At 38.8% G+C, this 19,775-nt stretch overlaps 1 protein-coding gene across 6 annotated transcripts in view; it reads right to left on the bottom strand.

Annotated features, from left to right (window-relative positions):
• Positions 1–19,775, bottom strand: part of Inpp4b (inositol polyphosphate-4-phosphatase type II B) — a 748,592-nt gene that overhangs the window by 187,476 nt on the left and 541,341 nt on the right. For all 6 annotated transcript variants that reach the window (XM_040734799.1, XM_040734801.1, XM_040734796.1 and 3 more), the window contains one exon: positions 15,132–15,279. In XM_040734799.1, coding sequence (XP_040590733.1) covers positions 15,132–15,279 — 148 coding nt within the window. The remainder of the gene's footprint in view (positions 1–15,131; positions 15,280–19,775) is intronic.

Genomic DNA, 19,775 nt, shown 5'->3' with positions numbered 1-19,775 from the left:
GAGGACTGGAATGAAACATGCTTCTAGGCATGACATGACTGATGCCTCCTGAACTCACAGAAGCTATGATTGCCTCAACAAGATCATGCTGGTCAGCTTTGTAGTGTTGAGGGAGAGTGGATTAATAAGCCCTTAATTCTGGGAATCTACCAATAGCTGATGGCTTCTATGGGAAGGATAATCAGTTTTCTATAAAGGTATGGCTCCTATCAGATTGGCCATGCTTCACTGGCTCATCCAGAAGTATATGGATGGCACAAATTGAAGTTCATGTGCTATTAAACCCAAATTAAAAGGAAACAAAGTTAGGGGTGTATGGAGGTAGGGCTATAGTGAGGAGATGAGGGGGTTTGCTGGGATGAGTATGATCAAAATACATTGCACAACATTCTTGAAAAATTAACAAAAATGCTTTTAAGAGAGAGACAGAGAAGACATTAAGAAGGGAGATGTCCTGTATACTGTAAATTTATATTCATCTATTAATTGATGAATAAAGCTGCTTTGTCCAATAGACAAGCAGGATGTAAGCAGGCAGGAAATATAGGTGGGGCTACCAGACTCGGAGAATTCTGGGAGAGGAATGCAGGAGTGAGTCACCAGAAGACACCACATAGCTACCAGGAAGACAGGATGCTCAGAATTCTCCAGTAAGCCAAGATGATGTGGAGATACATACACTAATGGATATGAGTTAACAATTAAGACAGAGCTAGCCAATAAGAATCCTGAGTCATCAGCCAAACAGTTTGTAATTAATGTAAGTCTCTGTGTGCTTATTTGGGACTAAAGGCCTGCTAGACCGGGTGGGACAGAAAATTCCATCGACAACATTACACTACCATTTTCCTGATGTAAAGAACTAGGGCTACAATGAGGTCAGATTCTTAACTCTTTCATTGAAAATAGAATTTTTTCCTAACATAGTGTATCCCAATTAACATATATCTTCTTTCCACTCATCTCAGTTCTTCCCCAACTCCTCTCCGATCAAGACCCACTCCATTTTTTTTTTGTCTCTCATTATAAAGCAGTCTTCTTAGGGATAATAGCATAGCAATATAATGTGATATATGATATGGTAAGGTCAGATAAAACAAAAAGTAACACATTTGAATTGGACAAAACAAAGAAACAAAAGGAGAAGAGCCTCAAAGAAGGAGCAAGAATCAGAAACCCACTCATTTACATGCTTACGACTCTGATAAAAACACACACTGAAAGCCATAAGATGCACACAAAGGACCTAGTACAGATGGGTGAAGGCCCTATGCATGCCTCCTCAGCCTCTGTGAGTTCAGCTGAGCTTTGCCCATGTTTATTTACAGGGCTTTTGTTGTGTTCTTGCTGTCCTCCATCCCTTCTGGCTCTTACACTCTTTTTGCCTCTTCTTCCTCAGGGACTTGATGAAGACATCCAAATTAGGGCTAAGCATTCCAAGGTCTCTCTCACTCTGCATAACGTCCAGCTGCAGCAGTCTGTATTGTTCCCATCTGCTGCATGAAGAAACTTCTCTGATAATGGCTGAGCGAGACACCGATCCATGAGTACAGCAGAATGTCATCGGGGGTCATTTCATACCTACATTTGCTTGTTTCTTTTAGAACAGTAGTATTTGAATTCCCCCTACCAGTCTCAGGTTCTTGGTCACCCAAGCAGTGTTAAATATGGGTTCCATCCCAAGGAGTGGGCCATAAGTCAACTCAGATATTGCTTGGTAAACTCCTACAAGATTGGTGCTGCCATTGCCCTAGCTTATTTGCAGGTGTTGTATATCAAAGGTGGGTTGGCATTTCTTTCTCATTTGGCAGCATGCAGAGTACATTCCTGAACAGGAGAAGCTATCATGTAGAGGTGAACACTATGTAGGTGCCAGCTCAGTTTCTCCATATTCAATGCATTATGTAGTTGCTGTTGGCCATGCCAGAGGAGCAGAGAGTTGTAACTGAAGTTCCAGGGGTCAGCCCAGAAGGAGCGAATCCTCTGATGGGCCAATCTCTATTAGGCAAGGCTGTGGGACTGCAGACCTTGGAATGTCTTGCTGCTGCTGTGCTTTTACGAGTTTGCTGAAGCTCTTTTTCTCTGGTATCTAGCTTGGAGTAAGAGGACTCAAGGAGAGCTCCACTGCCTGTAACACAGTGTGCTTATCTCTTGGAAACATCCCATTCTGATGGGCATTTTTACTTGTGTACTGTAGAGAAGATGACTCATCCCTAAGTTGTATTATTTAATTTGATAATGATACAAATAGTTTATATAGAGTTTCGATGAATAAAAATAAATACAATGATTTGTTTCATAGCCAGGGTCTGTGAGTTTCACCTAAATTGCTACATGGATTGCAGTTCCAGTTAAGGATTAACAACTGAATCACAGTAGCCCAGATAGTTTAAATTCTTTTTAACCTTAATGTCGGGAGATGGGTTCACAGGTCTCTGAGGGCATCACAACTGTAATGAAGCTTTGACAATAACAAAGTTAGACTAAGATGTTTTTGTTGAATAATTTTTAGTTGAAAATCCCAAGAAGACGATTGAAAGTTTTAGAGAGGCACATATTTGAATGTGGAACTCTTTAAGGTCAGGGAACAAAATAAAGCAATCCAATTATTACTGGCTGACATATTCTCCTTGTTAGGTTGGGATGATTAATTCCTGGTACATATTTCTTCCCTCAATCTCCTGACATTAAAAAAATTAATGGATATATATGTACCCTAAATATTTAAAGTAGAGCTGACTGATTCTTTTTCATACATAAAAGTTTAGAGTGTTTTATTCCTTTAACATTCCTTATAAGATTACTTTTCAAGATAAATAATAAAGTAATAGGCCCTTTCTTTGTAACTGCAAAGTGCTACCTGCCAGTTAAAAAACCTGACAAGAACACCTTGCTTACCTAGATGGTTAATCTATATCAAGTTGCTTGGGTAAGGATGTACATGGGTTCTTGGCATAATTTGTTTTTCACCTGTAATGCATAAAATGTCTAATCATGTGAAGGAAATGAAAAACTTGCTTTTACTTATAACCATTCACTTGAGAAATGGAATGCAACTGTTTTGGCTCTTGTACTGCCTAGAAGATTCTGTTGGGGTATAAGAGCTATGAAAAAACACGAGAGGACACAGAGAGAAAATAAAGAAGTAAAACTCCAAGAGGGTTTGAGTACCTTTTTCCCTAACCTCCTTCAGGTAAAAACGTCTAGCCTCGCCAACTCTGTGGATTCCTGTCAAGGCCCTGTGCTGCTAGAGGCTGGCCCCCCAGACAGCAGTGTGCAGGTGTTATCTTCAGCAATGGGGCACTGCTGTCAGTTTGTGGAGAGCAACCTATAGTCTTGGAAACAGCTTGGGTTATTTGGGAAGACCCATGGAAACTCCTTTGGCCAACAACTCAAGTAGATGTAACCCAGTGTCAGGACTGAAATCTTCATTTGGTGACAGGAGATGGCCAACTGGGACTCTGTCTCCCCCAATATTTCACAATTTCAGTTAGAACACATTCTTTATGCACGTGTTTTAAAAAGCTCCTACTCTATTAGGTTTCCAAACTACCTTCAAATGTTCCTGAATTTGCCCCCTCTCCCATTTGATCCTCCAGTTCCAGAGCTCACAATCGATCTATAACTATCTCTTTAGGTTTGCAAACTACACCTCAAATGGCTCTTATTTCCCCCCTCTTCTCTCCTCATTTTCTCCTTCTATTCCAGCCCTTGCTATCCATCCATAATGATCTATTCTATTTCCCTTTTCTAAGGAGATCTATCTGCCCCTTCCCCAGTTCCTTTCTCTATACTTAACCTTTGTGGTTCTATGAATTGTAGCTTAGTTATTATTGATTTAACAGCTAATATCTACATATTAATGAATATCTATCATTTATCTCTTTATATTTCTGGGATACCTCACTCAGGATGATGATTTTTTTCCTAGTTCAATCCATCTACCTAAGAATTTCATCTTTGTAATGGCTAAGGAGTAACCCATCATATAATGTGCCACAATTCCTTTATCCATTCATCTGTTGCCTGACATCTAGGTTTTGTTCAAATGGGCTGTTATGAATAAAGCTGCAATGAACATGATTGAGCAAGCATCCTTCTGGTAGGGTGCAGTGTCCTCTGGGTATAAGCACAAGAGTGGTATATAGAGCTTGAGGTAGATCAATTACCGTCTTCCTGAGAAATCATCACACTGATTTCCATAGTGGCTGTTCAAGTTTGCACTCCTATCAGCAATGTAGGAATGTTCCCCTTACCTCATATTCTTGTCACCATCTGGGATTTATTTTATTAATTTTAATAATTCTGATGAGTGTAAAATACCATCTCAAAGTAGTTTTGATTTGAATTTCTCTGAAATTTTAGTTTTCTCTTTTGAGAATTCTGTTTAGACCTCTACCTCATTTTTAGTTGCATTATTTTCTCGACATCTGAATTCGTCATGTGTTTTGTACGTTAGCCCTCTGTTGGGTGTGAAGCTGGAAAAAAAATCTTTTCCCATTCTGCAGGCTGCAGCTTTGTCTAGATGACAGTGTCATTTGCCGTGCAGAAGTCTTTCGATTTCATGAGGTCCCACTTATTAATTGATGCTCTTGGTGCCATATGTCAGTTTTTTTTTAAGAAAAGAATTTAGCGGGGCCAGAAAGATGGCAAAGCAGAAAAACCACCTATCACACAACCTTAAGACCTGATTTTGATTCTGGAGATTCAAGTGTGGGAAGGAAAGACCAGATTCTGCGTGGTTCTCTGACCTCCACACATATGCTATGGCATGTCCTTATGCACAGCTACTAGTCACAAACACAAAGAAATAGTAATGATACTGGGTAAAAGTTGAGTACTTTTTTTTTGCTGTGGTAACTGTTACATCTCTTTAATTTATTTATCATGGTGGGGTGCTGCGATGATTTGGCCCAAAATAAGAGGTGAAAAAGAAATAAAAATTGACCCCATTTTCAGTAGTATAGCAAATTTAGCAGATCCCTCGGTAATATTAATAAGCTTCAGTCCCTAAGATTTCAAAATGTAAAATAGACAAAACATCAGGTACTGATTAATATTTGTGAGACATATGGACAAATGATGAAGCCATTCCTTGGGAGCTGAGCACCAAGGTGACACAGGCTCTCTCACGGGTCTGCCTTTCCCAATTAGTGTAGGCTTGGTGGCCAGAAGACCCCAGGAATCCTTTTGTTTCTCCCTCCTCAGCACCAGGATTTAAGATTGAAGCACCAAGCCCAGCTTGTTTTATCTGGGTTCTTTGGGACTGAACTCAAGTCTCCAGTCTTACAAGCTAATCACTTTGCTGGCCTGAAGCTACCTTTGTAGTTACAGCATAAAAGATCATGAAATATACACAGAAGCTTGAAATGACAATAATATAATGCAAAATATAATTAAAATAATGTTTGAATCATGCCATGATATATATGTTGTCTTAAAAGTAAAAAGGAACATTTATATAGTTCTAACTCTGTCATGGAGGTTTTTGATTTGAGTGGTGCTTAAGTGCATGGAAATATGTGTAATAGTAAAAGCTTAAAATCCAGTGGGAAGCTCAAAGGCTTTAGAAGGACTATTCTAAGTGTATAGAAGTTCAATGAGATATATAGACTTTGAGTCTAGTTAATTTTGTGTGCACTGTTTTTATCTGCATGTTTTAAACAATAAGCTTATTTAAATTTTAAAATAAAAGTAAATGATGAATATATTAGATTACATATTAACATGTTCCCTGTGTTTCTGTGGTATTGGCAATCAACATAGGGGTAAATGTTCATCCATATAAGAGATAAAATATAAAGGTCATAAAATCAGTGAGTTCATGATTTGCATGTTTAAGTAAAGGGAAAAATTTTATGCAAAGTCACCAGAAACAAGTAGGAAATCAAGGCCATAAAATTCAAATGGACTTTGCCTCTAAAATCAAAACATATTAAAGTTGTCCACTAATATGTTCATAAATATTTAATATGACAATTATATTACTTAATACATTGATGTGGATGTAGTGCAGCAGGGGTACATGTGTTTGGGCCATCAGGAACCCATGGAAAAGCATGACATGGTAGCAAATGCCTGTAACTCAACACAATAGGGAAGATGGAGGGAGGCTGATCGGAGGAGCTCACCAACCAGCTAGTGTAGCTGGAATGGCAAGCCCTAGTTTCAGTGACAGAAATTACCTTAAAAATTAAGGTGGATGATAATAGAGGAATAATATAAAGTTAACCTGTCCTCCACGTGTTCATACACAGGCAGGTGTGCTCACATACATGTATGAATCCATGCACCAAGAACATAAAATAAAAAGACATAATTTAATTACACAATATATGTGTAAACATTGAAGCAACAGTTTATATATGCGTTAGCAAACTCTTATATGAATACTATGTAATTATTACAAACAAAAATTCAAAGAAAATTTCAAGAAAATTCTTTAAGGAGTGGAAATATATATAAAATTCAAGTAAGTATGATGGGAAGTCCTGTGTATATGTCAATAAAGAACTGTTGGCCAATAGGGAAGCGAGATAGGTGGGACTAGGAGTTGAGGAGGACTCAGGGATGGAGAAACACAGGAAGTCATCATGTAGCTGCCAAAGGGGTAAGAAGTCCAGTCCCTTTTCTCCGGTAAGAGATATACTTAGATTAACAATTATGGAGTAAATACTTAGGTCAGAGCTAGCTAGTAAGAAACAAGCAAGGCCAACAGCTTCATAATTAATATAGCATGCTGTGTGTTCATTTGGGACTGATGCGGCTCTGGGACCAGGCTGGCGGGAAGGCTACTCCCAACAGAAGTGAATGTCATGTGTGGTAAAACATATATTTTTATATAATTTAAAATGTTTGAATGCATATATGTGGGGCCACATGGCCTTGATGATGAGGTCCTCTTTTAGTTTTTGTTTTCCTAGACAATATTTATCTGTGTAGCTCTGGCTATCCTGGAACTCACTCTGTACACCAGACTAGCCTCAAACTCACTGGGATCGATGATGAGGCCATCTTTACTCAGCGCAGAAGCTAATTCATGCCAGGGAAATATTGGAAGAAGATGGCAGCTAGATGAATGCATCCCTCCCACCGCATGGACAATATAGGGTGGATAAGAACTCTCAAGGACAGCACACACCCACTAACGACTACTAGAATGGCTGAGGATCCCACCATTTATGGTGGAGTTGCATGGTCAATACCAAGGAACTACCATGGCGAAGCACTTTGAGATCAGATGCAAGGACATCACTGGGATGCCACGACATTATCACAGGCCTGACAGAGCCAATAAAAGCCCTGTGATTAGAAGTATAATCCACCACGTAATCAAAGATATGATGAGGTTCCAGTGTCCTAGATGTATAGACAATACACACAGTAATTTGATCACACTCTGGAACATGTTTTTGCGGGGTTATAAAGGAGAAAGCAAAGTTTAAAGGTTTGTGTAAGTATGTTTGTATGTGTATATACACACACATATAGAAATAATAATGAAAGTAAAAATGTTACTGATTTCAGAGTGGAGGTATGGGTGAGATTTAAATAAGAAAAAGAAAGAGGAAAGTAATATAATTCTATTTTAATTAAAATGTGTTATATATATACTATTTATCATAGACATATAAATGTTGGTATTCATAAATAACCTATAAATTAGATTAAGTTAAATACTAATAAACATTTTCAGCTATAAAAATATAAATAAAGTGTAAAGGGTTGACATTTTCTCTAAAATGAAAGGAATAAAATATTTAAAATAAGGCTGATGGATAAATTTTGAATAGACAGTCATATTTACATTGATAAACTAGAGAAAATGAACCTGATGTTAGCTGGCAAGTGTAAGCATTCTGTAAAAGAGCAAGATTTTGTGTTTTAACTTTACATTGCTGTGAAATAAATTATATATAATTTTCATAATCTTGAAGACATTAGTATATTTCCTTCCATATTCTTTTAAAAATACTTATGTAAAATAAGGTGAAGCATTTAATTGGCTATTAGCCTATACTTTATTTAATGCCATCTTGACAGACTACAGATACATTTCAACATAAAGCAGATGCTGGACATATGGATCTATGATAATCCTTGTCTGGCTTCTGTGAGGCTCCAGGTTCATTTTCCAGTAGATACATACCCATGAAGTTACATCTTAAAATGCATCTCAGATGAGTAAGGAAATATAAGCTTGATACAAAGGAGGTCATCACGGTCACAGAGACAGAAATTCTTCTCTCCACAGCCGGAGTAAACACTGAAATTACAGACCCTTCTTTTCCTTCTGCTAATGGAATTTAGAGTGATTATATCCTTTATCACATTTTCTTCGTTTTATTGCATTAATTGTTTATGTGCATTCTTTTCATAAAAAATCCATTATATATGTCATATCTCTATTATAAGTTATGTATCCAGGAATTAATGTCTCAAAATCACTAATCACAAAATGAGCCATCTTTACAAGTGATGGCTCAGACTTCCTGCTTGTGAGGTGGAGTTAAACCATAACATAAAATTCAGAATGCAGCACTATGAAAACCCCTCACTGCTGATTCAGAAGATTATTATCTTTGAATTTAAACTGAGAAGACACCACTGCCCAGACCAGTTGGAGGGAACTCCCAGGGGAATTAAACTCTGTCATGGCCATAAGACTTTGTGTATGTACAATCTCAAATTTAATAAAAAAAAAAAAACAGTTCAGACTGGTTCCAAATGTCACACTAACTGTGAGACAAATAACAAGAATGGTTTTGGATTTCAGCTTCAGGCAAGGACAGTTTTGAATGAATGATATGAAAGTAACTGCTGTGCCAGCAGCATTTAAACTGGGTCATGATTGGCTGTAGAAAATACGGTTTTTTTCATTTACTTCATCAGAGGACGAATTCTCCAAACAAGCAAACAGCCAACAAATAGGCTGCAATCATACCTAACCTAACTAAAAATTGTGTCAAACTCAGATTCATCAAATTCAGTAATACATTTGACTGTCAAGAATTTTTCATCTTTAGAAGCAAGTTTTGCTATGGGAGAACCTTTCTGTATGTTGCTCTCATTGATTGATAAGGAAAGCTGCTTCGGCTATAGCAAGGCAGAATATAGCTAGATGGGAAAGTCAAACGGAATACAAGGAGAGAGAGGGCAGAGTCAGAAGAGAAGTGAGCCAGCTTCCCAAGGAATAAGATGCTAGCAGATCAGTAATGGCCATGGCTACGTGGCAATACATAGATTAACAGAAATGGGTTAATTTAAATATAAGGGTTACTAAGTAATAAGCCTGAGCTATAGGCCAAATATTTTGTAATTAATATTAAGCATCTGAGTGATTATTTAGAAGCGACTACAAGACCAGAGCAGGACAGGGAATCCTCCATTTAAAAAATTTGACTATACATAATTAGCATTGCATTAACCATTTCCTTCAACTGTTGCTATCTTTCAAAAGCAAACTCACAGTCAAACTGGAAGAAACTATGGGTCTCTGAGACCTGAATTCTCAAATTAACTCCATTTTTTTCTTTCCTTATGATAGTCACACACACACACACACACACCTTCGGAAGTCTGATTTCTCCTACGGTAACCCCAAGGAAATGTTTCAGTAGGTGATAGACATACTGTGTATATTGCATATACATAAAGGACACAGGGATCTGGTCCTTGGTTCCTTGTGGCATCTTTGATTACCTGTTGGTTTGTCCTATGGGATGACTTGTAAGCACAGAGCTTTCATGGGCCCTGTCTGGCTCTCTAGATAATGTCATGGCATCTCAGTGGTGCATGTCTTTGCATCTGATCTCAAACTGCTTACCCACGGTAGTTCCTTGGTCTTCCTCACATACCTCCACCAGAAAGGGTGGGATCTGCAGCAGTTCCACTAGTCCTCAGGGGCTATTTTTTGTCCCTGAGATTTCGTACACACCCTGTATTGGCAATCAGGTAGGAGGGAAACAATCATTTAGCTGCCATCTCCTGCCAGTAGTTCCATGGCATGGCTTAGCTACTGTGCTGAGTAAAGACGGTGTCACCGCCACGTACTCTCATGGCAGTCCATTAGTTTTCCTGTGCCCATTCCCTCCATCAGTCACAGTCAAGTGACTGTCCACACGCTCCTGCAGAGATATGACAACACAGAACTCAGCACTGCTGTGTTTACCTTCAGTTCAGAGATGAAAAAAATAAAAATCATCATAAAAGAAGCTTTAACAAAGCCTGTATAGGCATTGAGGACTATGCTTGCGACTTCATCACCTTGGCATCTGAGAAGCAAGCTCTGCTTTGCTCGGTAAAATCTGATTAAAATATAGCTGTAAGCCGGGCATTGGTGGCTCAAGACTTTAATCCCAGCACTCAAGAGGCAGAGGCAGGTGGATCTCAATGAGTTTGAGGGCAGCCTGGTCTACAGAGCAAGTTTCAGGACAGCCTTCAAAACAATACAGAGCAACCCTGTCTCAAAAAACAAACAAACAAACAAAATAAAAATATATATAGCTATAATTATTTATTCCAATGTCAATGGCTGCTTATTTGCTTTTGCTGAAGTGTCATTGTCAAGTTGTGTAGACAGAGACCACATCTGTCTAGCAAAGATAAAGATATTTATACTGGCTCTTACCGAATTTTCTTATTGCTGCGGATAGATATACAATACATAGAAATATATATGACATATATATGATATGAACAAAGCTATTTATGACTGAGTTAAAGTTGTACTTATTGAATTACATTGTAAAGTGTGTGTGACTATCTGACTGCGTCTTTGCATCTGTGTATACATATCCAGCTACCATCTCTCTGTGTTTACAAGTCTCATAGAGGACAAGGTATCATCAGCCTATTACTTTTCATTGAAAGTATAGTGATGCAGTTTAGCTAACCGTTCACACAGTAGTTAACATGGGTCTTTGCCAATATAAGTGACCATCATATTAAGTGGCTCAGATAACTTTTTTGAAGAAAAGTTGTGATCTTTCACTTAATAACTCCATAAGCATGATGATAAACTGTTTTATTGCTGTACTAAAGGATGGCACCAGTGATGCTTCAGCCTGCGGTGAACATCAGGAAGAATCCATCTGCCACTGGGCTTGGGATAGACAACAAACACAGCAAAGACCCCTTTGGGAGCTGAATAAAAGTAGTAGAAACACTTCTGAATAGAAACGTTCAGAGCCCAGTAAACATCTGGGAGATTCTACTTTGATTAAAAAAAAAGATGTCTTAAGAATTTATTAAAATGTTCACTTAAATGCTATGTGTTTTCATGTGTGTGTGTGTGTGTGTGTGTGTGTGTGTGTGTAGTTACATACGTACACTCATGTGTGGAAGCCAGAGGTCACTTGTGCATCTTTATCAGTCACGTCCTAGCTTATCTCCTAAGAAACTCCTCACTCCACCCAGAACTCAGTGACTGTGCTAGGCTTTGTGTCCAACCAGTTCCAGGCATCCTAGTGCCTCCATTCCCCTACAGCTGAGAAAATGAACACATCCACCCAGCCAGCTTTCTCTGAAGGTACTGGGGATCCAAACCGAAGCCCTCAGCTTTACATGGAAGCACACTGCTAAGTCATCTCTACAGCCCTTAATTTAATTTCAGTGTTCTATATAAATCTGATATGTGAATATACTTTTGCAATAGAAGTATAGTAAAATATATTTCTTCACTTAAGCTATTTTCTCAGTTGTGTATCTTCAAGCAGGTTTCTCAAGGAAGTTTTACAGGTGACATTTCATAAGATCCTACATATTTAAGTATGTTATCTCCTTCACCTACATTCATAAAAACTTCATGACTTGTTTCTAAATAATAATGGGGATCATAGCTCTCTGCTCTCAGAAATCATCAAATACTGTTGCACTGGGTCTTGACACCTGATCTTGTAGAGCAGGTTTGGGGCAACCTGCTCTAGCACATAGAGTAAGCAGCAACACTGTAGACCTGGGAACCTATGAGTGTTGCCTGCAGGATTGCACACATGCTGTGTTCCCTAAGAATGTTTAGTCACTTAGCTGCTTCCAGCTCTTGACCTACACAGACAGCATCATTGTTATCTTCCTCTTTTACTGTCCACACCTTTGTTCAGCACTGAGGAAGAATGTCTCACAATTGCCCTCCATATGACTAAAAGGACACTTGGGGTCATGCCCTCCATATGGCACTTGGGGCCACGTCTTTTGTGCTGGCACGGTGGGTTTTATTTGGCTTTTGACTGTTCACAAGCCACTCACCCCTCCACTGTCATGTCCATGTCCTTTTTCCTTCCCATGGCCTTCTCTTGGGGACTGATGACGCTCCTAGTGACACTGTCTCCCCACACTGTGAAGATGACTGGCCCCATTTTCTGTGATTGCTCTCCTGTTTCCCTTTTGAATCTTTTGTAATGCTGCTTTTTCTTTACAACATTTTAAAGGTTGAGTTTTGAGTTTTTAACAAGTTCTAACAATAGATGATTTATATAAAAATTGTACTGGAGGCAGCAAATCTTCACTGTCCCCAGGCAGCTTTCAAAATCTATCAGGTTTTATTCAGTTGACTTTCCTAAGATTGAAATACGTTTCTTATGAACAATCTTCGGTCCTAGGTCCAGTGCCAGCCTTGGGACTCCATCCAAACTTTGCAACAGTCTTCTGCATGTGTTAGTGAGTATTTGCTACAGAAGTATTTGAAAACAGCAAAGATACAGAAAAGTAGGGGACCAGGAAGTGAGGGCACATTGCAATTTTAAAGGTTAAAAAAAAGGCAACAGAAAATTTGATGGCTTGTAGTGATAAATTCATCAGCCTGGAGCCTTTCCTTATCCAATCCTTACTGTTGCTCCTGGTTTTTCCACCAGTGAATGGGCTGGGCAGAGAAGCATTACTAACATGATGACAGGGGTTGGAGAAAGGAGCAGCTCTTCAGCATAGGGGGTATTTTGGATAGACAAAGGAAGAAATGGGAGTCTTTCTCTTAAAGAGTTTGTGTATTTCATTCACTAGTTTGTTGTAGCTTTAAATAAAATGGTATTAATGACATACCAAGCAAGCTTTACAGTCCCCAGATGAGTCTAAAGTAAGATATATCAAATATAGAACGTAGCATAGCTATATTTTAGTGAGTGGCCAGATTTCTATGTGTTGTGGAAATACATTCATTGTCCCTTCTCTGTGCCTTTAGCTATTTTCTTAGGGATTTGGAAACTATGTTACATGGAATTCCTTAGATGTAGTTTTGGGGGTTAGGCCCAGCCATCACCTCTTACATCTGCCTCACTGAGCAAATCTTTATACTTCTCAGCTGAGTGATGGTCTGTGCCCTGCCTGGTACCCTGCTTCTTTCTCTTCCATCACGTGTCTCTGGGTCTTCCATAGTCGGTGGAGATGCCCGACTGTGTCACATCTTCCCATGACCTGAGAACCTGTCTCTGATCTTATTTCTATGTCCTGGTTTTCCTCATCCAGCAACCCTAAACACCAATCTCTGTCTTCCTTCCAGTTTTTGTTTCTCTGGATCCACACCAGTCTCATTAAATCCAAGGCCTTCTTAACTTTTCGTAAGTTCCATTTTCTTCTAAAACTTCTCCTTTTGTGATAAACAATAGTGGTTTACTTATTACTGCTCTAACCACCCTTCTGTGATGCCATTTCTGGCATAGGGCATTTTAGAATCTCCTGGGACTAGAGTCTACTAAATGGCCCAATATCACTAGTCCTAGCTGTATGTCTGTTGGCATGAAACAGGAACTCATGCACAAAACATCCTACTCTCTACTGTATTTTTCAGCAATTATAGAATTACAAAATTGTGGAAACATTGACAATTATCTGAGATTGTGGACCTCAGATGTGTTTTTCATGATACAGTATGCTGGATTTTTAAGTCATTACAGGCTTCTTGAAAATGCAGAGAATCAGATTATCTAATTAGTCATGGTTCAGAGATGCTCTTACAAACCAATGAACTCACAAATTCTCCTGTGTTATTACAGAAATTGATTTGATTTTATTGTAAAAATTACTCTCCATTAACATACTTTATTGGCCATCTTACATGGTTTTTGGACCAAGTATTGAAAGTCTTGCTTGGCTACATAGTCTGTAGTCAAAGCTACTCTTCTTTAATTCAACTAGGAACCAAACAAAAGTAGTCCTAAACAGACAAGGTAAAGACATGAGTCAAAACTACAAAGCTTTGCACAAGAAAGGCAAGTCAAGATACAAAAGTGAATCATATATGCAATTTGTATGTGTGTGAAGCATTGTACCCCTGTATTTGAATATATATTCATGTGTAGATGAGCAAAGGTCCACACTTGGTGCTTTCTTCAGTCACCTTCCACTTTCTCTTTAGAGACAGAACCTCTTGCAGACCCTGGAACTTCACCAGTTGCCCCCAGTCTCTGCCTCCCCAACGTTGGAATTTCCAATCAGTGCTACCTGCTATTCCAGTCGGACACTGGGGAGTTCCTGTAGGTCCTAGGCTTCACAGAAAGCACTCAAACTATCTCCAGAGACCCGCAATTTAAAATTTTATCTTTTTAAATTTAATTTTATTATTTTAATTTTAAATAGCTTGCTTCACATGTCAATCCCAGTTCCCTCTCCCTCCCCTCCTCCCGCGCCCCCTACCATCCCCATAGCTTCCCACCCTATCTTCACTTCCTTCCACATAGGGGATATCTAGAGTCTGTCATTTCACTCAGGGCAGAGTACAGGCAATCCCATAAGAGTCCAGGCTGAGAGAGCATCCCTCTTTGTGTTATGGACACATGAAGTCTGTTTGTATACCAGGGATAAACACTGATCCACTGCCCAGGGCCTAATAGGTTGCCCAGGCCCCCTCACTGACTCTCACACTCAGGGATTCTGGATCAGTCCCATGCTGGCCTCCCAGCTGTCGGTCTGGGGTCCAAGAGCTCTAAAATTTTATCTTATCCGTACTAGAAAAGTAAAAAAGCAGTTGAGGTCAACTTTAACATCATTAGCAGGTATGAGAGGTAACCTATGTGCTAATTACCCAATGTAACCATTTCTCAATTTGAGTTCTTCAAACAACATAGCATATTAGATATCTATGATATATAACTTAGGTAAAACATGGAGAAGAGATGTGAGAGAAGATTAATTTCTCTTACCTGCACAAGTCTTCCTTTATGTGAAGGGAGATCAGTTCCTTGGGAATATGAAAGGAAAGAGTGCTCTCTGACATCTGCTCGCGAATCTGCATCCACTTATTGTCAGACGTGGGGAATCTGTACAACTTACACACAGGGTTCTTCAGCACTGGGCAGGAAGAAAGAGTGGCAGGAGTTAAATGGAAAGCAAATGTATATCGCTAGACGCTCAGAACGAAAACCACCAACCATTGCTTTTCCATTTAATAGACAAAAGTCCTGCTTATCAGCATCCATTAGTGAACTTGCATTTTTAAGAATTGTGTTTTCTTACATCATATTTTGTCATTAACTTATGGAACTCATAGTTTCTGTTGAATTTGATAAACGTACCTGAGAATTCAATTAATAAATGCTTCTTCACTACCTATTCATTTCTTTGCCTTCAAATGTTTTTTAAAACATATGCACCTGTAAATATAGGTGAAAATGCAAGTGCATATACGTAAAACACACTTGGAACACATTTAAAAGCCTTCTGTGATTGCTCTTAGCTTTACGTACTTAGGTAAGTGACGATATACATGTTATATCGTAAATACTTGAAATTCTTTTCAAAGGCCCTGCTAGTTAAAATTTTTATATAGCAGAAAGGTTTATTTCTTTGTCTTAAGATCTGTAAAATAAATATTGTACATATCTTCTAATGTCAGTATGTCAATATCACACTTTCTTAAACCCACGTATTATCAGAAGCAGATCCTTGACATTGGAAAGACATAGTATTTAGGGCAGGTGACCAGTGTTTAAAGAGTAACTATGTCACACCACCAAAGACTCAGGAGCAGAGGGAAGGGTCATAAATTAACAGTATATATAATATACTGTTATACTTTATGAATCCAAACTCACAACACACTCAAAATCATACATTTGAGGGTAGAAACCTCTTCCGATTGCTACTGGGCGATAGCGCCATTTATAACACTCATACACCAAAGCTTAAAGGGTAGAGCAACTTCAGTATGTAGAGTGAGTCAGTTCCAGTTTAGCAATAGAATCAATTAAAACTATTAGTAACTGTTGACGTGAATCTATCAGATTGTAAGCAATTGTTAGCATAGCACATGGATTAGGTCCCCTCAACATAAAATGGAAAAGGTCTTTCAAATCTTTAACATTCTTCGAGAATATCATATCTCATTTGCTACTTGAATAAAGATGAAATTTCATTCCTAACCTTTGAAATGAGAATATGTATACCCATACATCTGTAACCATCTCAAAGAAAACCTCTGAACATTATCCTCATGAATATGTATATATCTTATCAGAAATCTCGATTCCAAATGTCATTTTTATTTTGTATGCATATCCATATATATATATGAGCACGTAATATGTACATGTATCAAATGTTCACAAGTATGCAATGGTCCCACCTGTGCATGAGCTCTTAGAGGACAGAGGGGGACATCAGGTATCCCCATTTATCACTCACTGTTTGAGTTGGAGACAGTGTCTCTTATTGACACCAAAGCTAAGCTTAGAATACATAAGTTTCCCAGCCATCCTCCTATCTCTTCTCCCGCCTTCCAGCACTGGACTTTCCCTTGCAGAGACATGGCTGTCTCTGGCCTTGTATGTGGATGTTGGAATCTGACTCAGCTCCCCATGCTAACACAGTGAGAACTCTCATCCACACACAGTTCTGAATTCTCCAAATGTCAAACCAGCAAACTAAAGTGTTCTAAAAGACTTCTGCATCCATGACAAGAGTTAGAAAGAAGGTTCATCCTCTACAGGACTGAAGAGGGGAAGAGAGGGGAGGGGAGAGGAGGGGAGGGGAGGGAGAGAAGAAGAGAAGAGGGGAGGGGAGGGGAGGAGAGAAGAGACAAATAACAAATTCAAGAAAATGTCACTCTGGTTAAATTGTATCTGGTAAGATCTTATAAATTCATATATGATTACTTTGTTTAGAAAAGTGATGCTCTTTTGTGGTGAAAACAAACCTTAAAATCTGAGCTGTCTAAAATACTAATGTATGAAAACATTAATCATTTAGGTATTATGCATCCTCTTCATTGCTATGCCTTAAACTCCCCTTCTCAGAGTTACAAAGCATCTTTCTCTCCCAAACACTTACAAAGACTCCTTGGATATTTCTTGCCCTTTAAAATCAGTAATTATTTTTTCATAAAATTCAAATTTTGAGTTCTGTCAGAAAACATAAAGCTTTCCATTGTCTCTGATGAGTCCCAAACAAGCCCTTCACCTTTTGATTTCTTGTTTGATTTTCATTTCAATGCTTTTCAAGTTTTCCAAATATAAACCTGTTTTGAAATATTTTAAAGTCGAAAACAAGGACAGTTTGATTAATGAACACTAGAGAAACTCTTCTCTGACCACTTTGCATACATCATCCACAGATTCCAAAAACCTGCTGCTGGTGTCGGAGGAAACTTGTAACAACAAAGTGCACACACACACACACACACACACACACTCATACACACACACACACTCATACACATATACACACATACATAGAAACACAAGCACATGCATAAGCATACACACACACAAACACATACATACACATATACACACACAACACATACACACTAATGCACATAATATACACAAACACACACAGCAATACATTCACACACAAACACACTACACAAAAACATGTATGTAACACACATATACACACAAACACATTCAAGACACACATTCACAGAAACAAACACACATACACACAAACACACTCACAACCCACACAATTCTGGTAACTTAATCATGAAAGAAAATCACTATACGAATGTTTCCTATGTAACTTTTATGTCATGGGTGCTGATATGTGAGGCCTGGGTTTCCCAAAGCAGCACTACACTGCATATGTTTGTCAGAACACAGACGTGATGTGTTATGTTTTGTGTCTGAAATGACTCTCAAAGTCTTGTGTATTAAAGACTTGGTTGCCAGCCCGACACCTGTGGAATGGGGGCAGAACCAATTATGGCATTGTCCCGGAAACTACCAGACATCACTCTGCCCTCACTTTCGCACTTTCTCTACTTTCTGGCTACAGTGAGTTGACCTACTTTGCTCCATCACGCACTCCTCGCCGTAATGTTCTGTCTTGCCACAGGCCCAATAGTATTGAAGCCAACTGACCACACTAACATCAAACTCCCAGTTCAATTGTTCAGATACTTTGTCACAGTTATGGAAAGTTAGCATGGGATCCTCTTTGCAATTCATCTTACTCCAACAAATTTCCTTTATGAGCTGAGTCTCAGACAAGGATACCTCTTCTAATCATAAAATACCATAGACTGGAGCATGAGTCTAAAATTGAAGGAAAAATAGATGGCCTGATCTCTAACCATGAGAATATTCTGGGCGATCAAAAAAATACAGATAAGATGATCTCAACTCAAACTTTTGCTGTGCCTATAATGGCAAGGTTTCAGGTTATCACATAAAAGGGACCCATGGGACTTGTATACCAAACACTAAGCTATGTACCAAAATCCTGTGTGTGTCTGTCAACTCTTTCTCCAGTCATTCTGTAAACACACTCCAGCTGTGTAAGTGAATATGGGACTGGGACCTTGAACTCTGAGTCTCCATTATGCCCCTTGTTTATGCTTTTCTGGATATACAACAGGCCTACCCCTTTAATAATAGCTGTTCAGAATTTAAGATGAGTCATAGTTCAAAGCTTTGTTCATTTTTATGTACATCTGTGCATGCTTGTTTGTGTGTTGCAGAATATATAACTATAAAATGTGTTGCTGTTTACCTTTCCTACCTAAGGCATCTGATTTGTCTAATAAATAGTTGAATAGCCAATAGCAAGGAAGGAGGTATGGGCAGGACTTCAAGGCAGGGAGAATATGTTTGGGGAGGAATCTAGACTCAGGAGAGAAAGAGAAGAAAGAAAAAGAGACACCCTAGAAATGCCAGGGGCCAGACAGACAGATATGGAAGAAATAGGAAGTAGGACATACACAATGAAAGAAAAGTAAAAAGTCCTAAAACAGAACATAGATGAAGAGAAACAGGCTAAATTAAGTTATAAAGGATAGTGGGACAAGCCTAAACTAAAGCCAATCATTCATAATTAATAATAACTCTCCATGTCTTTTGCAGGGAGCTGGTTGGTGGCCCAAAGAAAATTCCAAATACATTTGCACTTATATGCCTCGTGTGGATGCAGGCACCTGTGGAGGCTTGAAATACGTGTTGGATACCCAGAAACTAGAGTTATGAGCAGTTGTGAGATGCCTGTTGTAGGTGCTGAGAACCAAACCCACTTCCTCTACAAGAGCAGTAAGTACTCTTAATTACTGAGCCATCTCTCCAGCCCTGCATGAGTCATTTTTAAAGACTGTCTAAATGTATACCCATTTCCATATGTATTACTCTTTTGCCAAAGCAAAGGATAAAAATACCATATGACAGATTCCACAGAGAGAAAAGCTCTTGAGATGTTTTGCGTCATGCCAGCGTTTTATGACAACTTAATGAGTCTTGTTCTAAACTGGCCCAGATCTCAACTGATACATTACCCTCTTGAGGTCCAGCCCCAGGCAAGCACAAGAACAGAGAGTAAATGGAAGATTTCTGTCAGTTTAGTATTTCTATTCAAATGCT

This window comes from Mesocricetus auratus, unplaced genomic scaffold, assembly GCF_017639785.1.
Source record: "Mesocricetus auratus isolate SY011 unplaced genomic scaffold, BCM_Maur_2.0 Super-Scaffold_100041, whole genome shotgun sequence".
NCBI classification, from domain to species: domain Eukaryota; kingdom Metazoa; phylum Chordata; class Mammalia; order Rodentia; family Cricetidae; genus Mesocricetus; species Mesocricetus auratus.
The sequence above is the reverse complement of the archived record's forward strand: the minus strand, read 5'-3'. Positions and strand labels throughout refer to the sequence as shown.